The 11,844-nt window shown below is 34.2% G+C and overlaps 1 protein-coding gene across 1 annotated transcript; it reads right to left on the reverse strand.

The window, feature by feature from the left end:
• Positions 1-292: 292 nt before the first annotated feature.
• LOC127845703 (forkhead box protein F1-like) lies at positions 293-11,500 on the reverse strand. The gene is made up of 2 exons (XM_052376795.1): positions 9,992-11,500; positions 293-1,826 (listed from the first exon to the last, which is right to left on the reverse strand). The coding sequence occupies exons 1-2, from the start codon at positions 11,151-11,153 to the stop codon at positions 1,696-1,698; spliced, it is 1,293 nt and encodes a 430-aa protein (XP_052232755.1). The 5' UTR covers positions 11,154-11,500; the 3' UTR covers positions 293-1,695.
• Positions 11,501-11,844: the final 344 nt, after the last annotated feature.

The raw sequence follows: 11,844 nt of genomic DNA on the forward strand, positions 1-11,844 counted from the left end.
CGACTCATATAAAAATTATTTAGATAGATAAACATAAATACCTATAATAAAATGTTTAAATATGATTCCTAATGTTTAAAGAAAATTTGACGCTTTTTGCCGCGAAAAGAGCCGCTTAATAAAGCAAAGAGTAAAAGCACACGTGTATGTTTTGTTTTTCACCCCGTCTTTACGTGTATTTAAGAAGCCTCATCCTTTGTATAAGCGTAAATAGGTTGGAAAAAATGTTTTGTAATGTACATGCGCATAATCATCAATTGCCGAATGGCAAATAAAGTCAGCAAATAAACAGTGATTATAAAATGCTTTATTACAAAACAATAGTTAAATATAATTAAGTGTACAAACATTCTAAATAATTGTATGATTAATGTAATCATCCGCATCTTTCTATATACGTGCATGTGCATTACTGAACAATATGAAAAGTCAATATATAATAAATTATATTTTCTTCATGTATTAATATAACGTTACATGATGCGTGTTTCTTTTATTTCAACATGTGTCGCGCCAGCACATACATTATATTTGTGTCATGAAATACATGTATGCTTGCTCACATGCGAAATAGAAAAATAATAATAGACCAGAAACACTTTCAAATGGAGTAGCTCAACAGTTTCATATAACAAGAAATTGAAACTCGAATTGAAATAGTGCTATATGTAAAAATCAATATGAGAAACACTTTTACTAAAAAAAGCCAATGAACTCTAGATTTAAAGGATTTCATATACATGTGTAGCTAAACCTTTTGGTCGTTTGGGTTGTCAACGCATAATTTTTATGCCAGCTTTTTAAAATAAACTAATTCTTAATCTTTTCCATCGTATCGCGTTTGCAGCGTGAATGTAATAGTATCAATTGTATAGTTGTTGTCATAAATGAAACTATTCTTTCCTCATGAATGAGTCTATTTCCATAGTGTTGTTTCGCTCCCTTAAGTATCCGATTTTTTATTTTTTCATTGTTTATGTCAAATATTTGGAAATTCGTAAGTATGCTGACATGTCCACTTATAAATGTAATGCGCATAATTTAACTAATAAATACAATTCGCATAATTTAACTAATAATGCATGCTGTATGCTGTTTTGTTGAAAGATGCATATTGAGACAAAGATAATCTATGCAAAATTAAACAGGTAAGTTATTAGGTACGTTCCTGATTTGAACAGATTTTATAAATACTAAAAAATATTTGTATTACAAATCAAATCGTAGTTTGCTTCAGTAAAAACAGGCTTAAACTCAACAAATTAAAAAAAAATGTTTGCGTTAATAGATGTATGATTAAAGTAAAATAGTTCTCTTGCTGTGTACACTCTGCAAGAGGTTTTTGTGACCTGAGCCACTGAAATGGAAGTGTAATAAAAAAAAATTGTACCCAGGTCCCTAGAACATTCCGTTTTTATTTCACTTACAAAATAACCCACACTCACAATTGATGAGATTGCCTTGAATACTCATTATGCCATATTCATAAATGTCTCGCCTTTCTTCATTGCTTCCGTGTTGAATCACAGAATATAGTTCATGTTGCGAATTGGGTTAGATAATACATCAGATCATACGTTTAATAATTTGCTACAATCACAACTATTACAGGGCTATTTCTTGCTTTCCACTTTTCTCTCTCAAAAGAACAATTTTATAACGTTCCGGTCATGGTCCAAATAAAAAAAATCCTAATTACATTACACATTTTTCGTAATACGGCGTGTGTGTAAAAGGCGGATTCGATGGATTGTGAGGGTAGTTGAAGTATGGTTTCCGATCACATGCGGATCCCTGATGGTATTGTTGGCCTGACATGCGCAATCCTGAAATGATAAAATACAAAAAGTAATTATTTATATCATTTTACTTCGTTATTGGGAAACGTCCTTATTACCATATGTTACTTTTTTGTTATCGTTATCACTGTAAAGTAGTATATAGAAAAAGATGTCAATGATGCGTTTGGATTAAATCATACTTTTGACAATTAAAACATATGGGATGAATATCTAAAATAAAACGAATATTTTTTATGATCGTAAAAATAATACAACCAATAAATAAATGTTGATAGAATAATAATTATAATACGTGAATTAAATACATTTTAAATTATTATTCCGGAATACTGATAGAAATAATTTTATATTATAATATATTATATGCATAAACCTGCATGTTAATATCTAGTTGTCTATGAGGTCCTTTCGCGTTTGATGATGCATTATGTCAAGACTCGGACTATGACAATGGGCTCCTATTGAATAAATTCCCTTACCCATGACAATTGGGACGAAATCTGAAATATAGATGCAATTTCCAGCGATGTATTTTTTATTTGAAGATTTTTCATTTTTGACGTGGTCTTGTGCTGCGAGTAAAAACGGTGTACCCAGAGGAAACCCCACCTCTCCGGTATGGTGAACAACAGCCAAACTTATTAAATTTGTATCAATTTGAACAGATACGAAACAATCAACGTCGAATGATCAACATGTATCGCAGTGAAACAGAGAAGTTATTCTTTCGAAGCCTCTGTTTGAGAACACAGGTTAAGTACATCTTGATATTTATGTAAGGAATAAGGACCAATCCCGAGGGATTCTCGTGGGCTAATGGGCTGTTGAAGGAATGACACGCCCAATTGGGTGCCTTGGCAACGAGTGTTAGCGTTCGTTGTGGGGGTTTTATTGACGGATTAACTTCCTATAATGATGCCCTTGTTTGAAACGATGCCGCAGAGGATTTGATTAATTGAAGATAAATCGAAATGATCCTTTTATGTTCGAGAGTTGTTTTCTGGGCATAATGCTAAATGTAAGAAAATGTTAAATCTATCTGTAAGTAATTTTACTTATGGCATCATCATTATTATCATCATTCTTATTTATGTTATTGTTATTTTTATTATAATAATTATTAAAATAATAATAATAATTATTATTATAATAAGTATTATTATTATTATTTATTATTATTATTATTATTATTATTATTATTATTATTATTATTATTATTATTATTATTATTTCATTTTTATATTACTTTCAATAGCTTCTTACACATTCATAAAACGATGCGCATACTTAAGAAATGAAATATGTATTCCACTATCACATCGTAGAAATATTATCAGCACGGTTTATATGTCGGTGACAATGTTCCATAAATATTTACATTTGCAGACATCGCAGTATTCATCGAATTTGATCGTCGCTATCGAACAAGTAGGTTACACACCATCAGGTTTCATATCGAGCGTGGGAGATTTCTGATTTTATTGTGGGAATTTAATAAAATTTAAGTTATATGTAATAATCTCTATTTATAAATAATATAATTTAAACAATGATAATAACAAGAAGAAGAAAAAGAAGAAAACAAAAAATAAAAAATAAGAAGAGGAAGAAGAAAGATAAGAGAAGAAGAAGATGAAGTATATTAAGAAGAATAAGAAATATAAGATGAAGAAAAAGAAGGAGAAAAAGAAGAAGAAGAAGAAGAAGAAGAAGAAGAAGAAGAAAACGAAGAAGAAGAGGATGAAGAAACAGAAGAAGAAGCAAAAGAAGAAAAAAAGAAGAAGAAAGAAGAAGAGAAAAGTAAAGAAAGTAGATTAAGTAGAGCAATAAAGAAGAAGAAGAAGAAAAAAAAGAAGACGAAGAAGAAAAAGAAGAAGATTATGATGATGCTTTCATTTTTCATCATGACTAAGCTGATTCTATGGATGCTGTTTCCGATGCTGAAGGTGAATAGGATGAACATGATCGGAGGCGGAGGAAGAAGAGGATGAGATAGATGCGAACTTAACAGCAATGTGTAACTACACGCTAATAGACGTTAAACACCTCGTGTGTCAGCACGATCGCCTTTGTTCTCCGACGATTCATGTGTTAATAACCTAAGAACCATTTAAATGTCGAATATTATTTATGGGCGTGTTCAAAAGTATTTAAGCGTGGTTATTAAAATTTGCGAGCAATTTATCATATTTATTCTTCGGATTATAATAATTATGAACATATTAGGCAATGGTTTATAACGAACATTTATAAAGAACGGGGTAAATAAAGTGTTGGTTGTGTTTGTTGTTGTTGTTTTTTTGCTGTGCGTTTCGTTTAATTTCTCATTAAAATCAGCTTAAATGTATTATATGTTTGGAAGAACTTTTTTGAGGAAACAAAAAACAACAACAAATATACTCTTATTTGAATAATAATTATATGAATGAAGGAAAATGAAGACACAAACAAATCATGGACGATGTACAATTTGAAAATGGGTGTACATGTAAGGACGTTTTTTTTTGTAGTTTTTACTTAAAATAAATCTTGTATACTGTTGTCATTAAATTAATTAGGGTGTCAGACCTAGCATTTTACATCACACAATTATTAAATACAATAAATAAAAGAGTTATGTTCTGTTCAAACCCGATGGGTTGCGCATTATAATGCAGAATTATGGTAGATGTATAACTTAAAAATGCATATTCATTCTTACATTTTGTTAACTGCATTTAAGTTTTGAGAACTGAAACACGACATTTTGCAATATGTTCTTTCTTCGAATATTTTCTGTTAATATGTTGGTTTTTTTTGCTTAAAAAATAAAAAATAAAGAAAACAATAACGAACAATATAAGACTCTCAAACATTCTAATTCGAAACCCTCAATATTTTTCTTTTCTTTTTTCTTAACAATTCTTTAAAAAAAAACATTTTTTACAAGACTGTCTTGGTATTTATGCATTGTATATGCATGAATGATGTTAAAAAAGTCTAACATGTTGAGTAAAGAAAATATAAAATGTTGGTATTGGATATGGTGTTCGCCTAGCGACCGGGAGATCACTGGTTCGATCACTGGGAGAGTTCCTTCGATCTCCCCAAAAAACACCAAGTACTGGTTCTAGGCCCAGGAAACGGACTCGAAAGCGTTTCAATAGGCCTAAGGCTTTCAATGCAATTGAGTCAAATCAAATATGTTTAAACTAAAAAAAATATAATCACACATTTGCCATTATCCCCCCCCCCCCCTCCCTCTAGGAAAATACGAAAAAAGTCTTATAAAAAGTAGTTACCATAACGTTTTTTAATAAGTGACAAAAGGAAAATACCAACTTTAAACATATATATGTTGAATACCTATTCTTGATTGCAAATCAGTTAACCACAATCAATTACTTTCACTGCTATCATTAAAATGCCCACCTTCAATTGAAGGGAAACCTCGTTTGTCGAAAACAAATATGCCACAAGCGCGCTGAAATTCCGATTTTTTTTATTTTGCCTAGGCTTATTAAACATGTCTGATTTCATATACATCTATCATAAACTGCTAACAAGTATAATTTACATAAAGTGCACCATTTAAAAAGAAATTTATCTGGTCATTTTAGTCATCAAAGCATTGATATTCAGAATCACATAGTTCTCAAACAGACATTTTCAATTGATATATTTCAATATTTGAAAATGACTGATACTTTATAATCGACTCGTAGTGGACCAAGCAATATGTTTACATTCCACTTAAACAGATCAGGAAGAAATTATATCACCTCAAACTTGTTATTCGAAATACGTTTTCACTTTTCAGTAATGTAAAAGACATGGAAAATCTATTTTTGAAATAAATGGATTTGTTAGCTGTTTTTCATACTATTTTAAAATTTCGTTTAAAATTTATATACTTCACCTTAAGTTTGGGTATATTCTAAAATATTTGAAAAAGCACGAAATAAAACGTTGAATAAAATGTTTTACCGGTCGCGTTATTCGGCGTCGGGACCTTTAGTATAAAAAGCTAACGATCTATTTCTACATCACGGATGCTTTTTACTTGAATGAGATTACAATCCTATATTCTTTTTTACTGATTTTTTTTAGTTTTACTCACATACTCTGCAAACGGTGAAATCGGATACAGTACTCAGACTGTATCCATGTTGTGGATTATAACCCATGTATGCCTAGCGTCTAGAAAAAAAGCCTTGGCAAACAGCGTAGACCCAGATGAAACGCCGCATGATGCGGCGTCTAAGCAGGGTCTTCGCTGTTTGCTTAACGAAATTTCTGTAAGAAATAGTCTAAATATAGAAATAAATATACTAGACATCCCTTATTTAAATTGATCCAATTTAAAAGGATGGGAGAGTCCACTTGACATAAATGGGTAAACATGATGCTATAGATGTTGCAAACCCGTAGAGTATAAATATATCTCGGTATTTTACTACTTGCATTATATGTTAATGGACTTATATTGTAATTTTGTGTGTTCCTTTAAAAATCTAATTATTATTGGATTGTTTTGATTAAAACGGCATACTAAACTACTCCATATATCAGTATATATACACTTTTACATTGTAAAATAGAACGACTTAAAAGAATATCTGTATAGTTCGTCAATTATTTAATCACAAGATTTTTGCAATAACAGCTTACAACATTCATGTTTTTAATCGATTTGTGTAAAACTAGAAACTGTAAAACGCATGTGCAATAGAAATATGTACTGTTCTTGTCTGCACTGTTTTGCTATTTTGCGTTTTCGCGTTAACGCACGTCCTTTGCGATGTTGGGTATATAATACTATTGTGGGTGAACATGTTTTCGGGTGAAACGTTGATCTACCACGTTATTGTCGCTTGAACCATTGTTCAACAATAATGTAATAGTGTCGATACAGCGAGATACTGTCTCGAAATCGCGCTTGTACGAGATCGCGTCACACTTGGCTTTACAAATGTCGTCTGTCTAGAAGCGGCTTATCGTCTGCTCGCGGTGGCATTTGCCAGATAACACGTGTAAAATGCGCATTTATTAGCCCGATAAGCACGCATCAAGTGATCGCGTTCTTGGGTTACGTTGCACGAAATAATATATGAATTCGTAGCAAAAACTAAATAATCCGATACGCAATAAAATGTTTGTTTTGAAAGTTTTTCAACAAATGTCAACTCAAAGGGCGCATTTCAAAATGTAAATATTGCGTTAAAAAAATTAACGCTCAAGTCGATAAATATTTTCCAAAAACCGACACTTTGTAAAGATCTTTTCTAATGGGTATCTTTTACCAACAAAACACAGAAAAACTCAAATTCTGAAATCAGGTATACATACAATAACGTTTTGTTAATAGTTTTAACTCACAAGTTTTGTACATGTCATAAACGTTATTCTATGTCGTAATTTAAATGAACACCGTATGCTGTTCTCAGCCTAGGTAGAGTTTATTACGTTCACACGAAGCGTTTTCGTACCAAAACATGTTTAAATTCTTTTAATAGTTTTCCTTTCCGTTTAAAGTCGCCGGTTTAGAAGAGAATAGTATTGTTTTTGTATTTTGAAAAATATTTCAGCAAAATACGCGTTTGCTTCCTAACTTGAAGTTCACAAATTAAAAAGTTCAAGCAAATGCCTATGTGACACTTATTTTTTTATTTCACCGAGGTTTCAAACATGTTCATATAATTTTCAAGTAAAACAATAAACAACAATTGATACGGCCTATTTTGCATCAATGAATGCATAATGTGTGCCTACGATTTATAATAAGTTTTGCTTTGTGTGATTTATTTTATTTTATTGTTTTTATCTCGGCATGCTGCAGCAGTTTTTATTAATAATATGTTGTTAATATTATGTTTTACTGTTTTTAACGATCCCTAGCTGTCGTTCTATAATTGCTAATACGGACATATGAACTATCCTTTGAACAGCGGTATGTTTTTTGCGATATAACGAACACATTTGCACTATCGGATGAGCTACTCTATAATTATGTGCTTAAAATTTGAGCTGCAAAACGGTAATCTCACGAACTTATATGAGGCATGATGGCCCCGAAGAATCCATGAGAACCGTTCAGCACAATAAATAACAAGCACAGCATCGGATTGAAAACGTGTTAACATATAGAAGTCAGCCGTTAAATTGTAGAGAAATATTTCTTTAACCAAAGACAAACACGTGTTAAAGCTTTTGAAGGTGTTTTCATATCCAATGGTTCGTCAAGTCAGCACTCAAATGTAAGCCTTCGAGAGTAATATGATAATTTGGATTGCACTACTTATATTGTTTAATGTGAATAGGTTTATTTGAAATTGTTGTTTATTCCGATAAGGTTAATGTAAGGTGTTTGGTGGTTGTGATGATAACGATGATGGTGATGGTAGTAAGTCTGGTGTTGTTGATGGTGATGATTATAAAGCTGATGATAATGTTGCTAATGATGGTGATGATAGATTGTTGTCATTAATAATAATGATACTATTTATGAAGATATGGTGGTGGTGATGATGGTGGTGGTGCTGTTTGTTGATGGTTCTGGTGATGGTTATTTGTTTGTTGCGTTGGTGCCGGTGATGGTGCCTATGGCGGCGGCGGCGGCGCTGGCGGTAGTGGGGGTTTTGATATTTATGTTGATTTTGATTATTTGGAATGGAAACACCCCGAAACAAAACATACCAAAAGTTTATCAATGTACGTATCAATCCATTTCAGTTTCTAACATTCTTAAAAAAACAACATAAAATGCACGCTTTGCTCTATCCGATTTGCACGTGCGATGATGCACTGATAAGCTCATAAAAGTGCGTTAATCTTAAACACATGACATTAAGTTGAACAAATTAATGGACAACGCGTCAAGGGGCAGAAATATTACACCTTGAGAGTTGCGGATTTAATGCTACTGCACATTCATTGCCGAGCAAGCAATGATAAAATATTATTTATTGCAAGTAATTTCAATTTTATGAGAACGGGTTTGTATTTTTGACGAAGGAATTCGCTCCACGGACTTGACGTTAGTTTGACAATTAAACCCGTAAACGTTCTGAGAATCGGCCGGTGACGAAAAGGGGTTTTAAACCACCCGAGCAGACACCCACATGAATTCATTCCTACACAAAAGAACCCCAAATCGTTGTTATTGGCCGCATAAACAACGACAAATCGAAAATTGTATTTTAATTACGATAGGAATTCGAAAACAAAATGAATAATCCTCACAAGCATACATGGAATACTCGCGCAGCTTTACCGTGCACTTCTCGACGTTGTTTGCCAACTTGGCATGATACACTATCTCCAGTACAAGCAGTCAGTACGTACAACTGTAACACTAACTAGCCTAAGTGGTCAATTAGCAAACATAGGTCTTACGTGTCGCTACATAACAAGTCGAACTGAAAGAAACCGTATTTTTGAATAACAATCCTGATCTCACGTGATGCTGCTATATGAACGTGTAAATGAATGATTTTTTTCGCAGAAAACAACAATATGTATTTATTGGATATAATGATACAGTTGTTCAAATGTATTACAACTATTATTAAGAGTAGCAGTAATAAGAGTAGTAGCAGTAGTAGTTGCAGTAATAGTGTTAGTTTTTCAATAACGTAACGCATGTGAGTTAGCTTTACAAAAATATTTTACAATGGAGGACATCACTATCACATTTTGATTTATATATATAATTTGCTTTTTTTATTAACACATGTAACCTTTTTAGAATCAAATGATTGCACACAGATATCACGATACTTAATTGTATCGAAAATAATATAACTACTTATTTCGATTTAAAATTGTATCACTATCGCGTGTTTAGTTGGCTAATTCTATATACACAGATATCATATTTCTATCTACAAATATTGAAGTCATTTATAGTTTATGGTGTAATAGTTTTGGGGTATAATCTTTATGAAATACAATTTTGATGTGTTTTCTACGCAATAAATCATTGAAATTTAAATAGAAGATAATGAAGATGTATTCAAAGACGGAAATGACAGGGAGGACACTCATCCAAAAAAGAGGTAAAATAGACGGCAATGGTGGTTATGATGATTACGATTAAGAAAAAGAAGAAGACGAAATAAATAAATAGATAATCAGATAAAGAACCATAACAAGAATCAGAGGAATAATAAAAAAAATGAAGAAGCAGGAGACACAAATACATATCACACCTGATAAAGCCAGATCTACAGGTTCTGCGCTAGATGTCTGTGTAGTGTTCACTTGATAGGGCGAGGGTTCACTGCTACCAGGCGACATGCTGGGGATTGAGCCGGTACTTCCAGCTGGGCTCACCGGCTGCTGTTTGACGCCGTACCGCAACATGGCGCTAGAATGTGGTGGCGGAGGCGGCGACCATTGGGAAGGAACGCTTTGGTGGCTCTGATGACTTCCGGGGATAGAAGAGTTGCCCGGAAGTGACGTCGATGACATGAGGTCCCTGTCGTACATTGAAGATTGTATAGATGGCGCCGATGCGTTCATATTCGACATGTACGGATAGTCTGCTGTCATATTGGACACGCCATTAGACATGGCGCAATTTGGCCCGAAACGGCCGTTAACATTGACGTTGACATTAAAACTACAACTGGCCAAGTTTGCCGCGGTGTGATGCTGCATGGTGTTATAACTTGACTGTTGAAACCCTGTATTAGAAGGTAGAAACGATGTATTATCATAACTTTGACCGCTATTCATACCGTATGTCATGTTCATAGCGGCCATGTTGTTTTGATGAAACAAGTCATAATGCGGACTCAGCATGGCAGAGGGTGTGCCCATTCCATTCATATTAAACATTCCGAACGGCTTCAATCCCTGACACTTCCGGCGAAATCCTCGCGGTCGCCGCCGGAAGGACCCTTCCTCGAACATGAACTCCGCCGACGGATCAATGGTCCAGTAATGCCCTTTACCGGGCCGACCGAGACCTTTCGGTAGTTTAATAAAACACTCATTAAGAGAGAGGTTATGTCGCACTGAGTTTTTCCAGCCTTGGTATGAGCCTCTGAAAAACGGAAATCTTTGCTGCAAGAACTGATAAATCTCGCTGAGTGTGCATCTCTTGTTCGGCGAAGCCTGAATGGCCATAACGATTAGGGCGATGTAGGAGTAAGGCGGCTTCTCCTGCCGGCGTACGCCGACGGCGGCTTTCTTTGGCGTCTTCTGACACTCAGAGCCGTCGGATAAGCTGGATTCGTGAGTCCCGTCGGCGTCGGCTTCTTCGTCCGCGTTGCCATGCAGATTGGTGAGGTTAGATTCGTCGATGTCGTCCAGTGGGTCCAACGCGTTTAACGGTTTTATTTCCGGGGTTAAGTGAGGCCCATCCATTGTTTTCAAATCTGTGTTTTGTTTATTTTCGCGAGTATAGTTTACAACGAAAATAAATACACGTGCGTAAGACGAATTAATTATTTTTAATTAATTCCCATGTTGATGCATCTCGAAATCTCACTGTAAACTATTTATATTAAATTATCAAACGGTAACGCAAACAGTGTTGATGCGTAGCGTAAATATGAAACTAGAATCCGAATCCTAGAAAAGCGCACAAATACACAAAACGCACACAAATATACAAAGTGGCGATTTTCTTCCAATGTCTCGCATATTCTTATCTAAATTATCCGCGAAATAATTTACAAACAAAAGTCAATCTGTCCCGTGGAATAATGCTTATATGTTTTCGTTTTCTACCTCTACGCCTATGACAGTGTGGGTGGGGCAATTCTAGATCGCAATCATACTGACACGCCCACTTTCAACGCAGCAACGACTGGCGGCGCTATAAGCACCCAGAATGATAAATCAGGATCTCGTTATAATCTCGGTGTATCTCGCGTAATTCGAGACGACTGCGATATGATTGGATAGGTAAGAAGTGCCTCCTGATCCATTTCACTTGTCAATCACGCCGCTAACAAGTTCAGCGAAACCGGTCACGTGGCGATTAACACGAGGAAATACGTCTTTATTTAAAGGGGCCTTTTCACGTTTTGGGAAATTGACAAAACACAAAAAT

The sequence above is a fragment of the Dreissena polymorpha genome, chromosome 9 (assembly GCF_020536995.1).
Source record: "Dreissena polymorpha isolate Duluth1 chromosome 9, UMN_Dpol_1.0, whole genome shotgun sequence".
NCBI classification, from domain to species: domain Eukaryota; kingdom Metazoa; phylum Mollusca; class Bivalvia; order Myida; family Dreissenidae; genus Dreissena; species Dreissena polymorpha.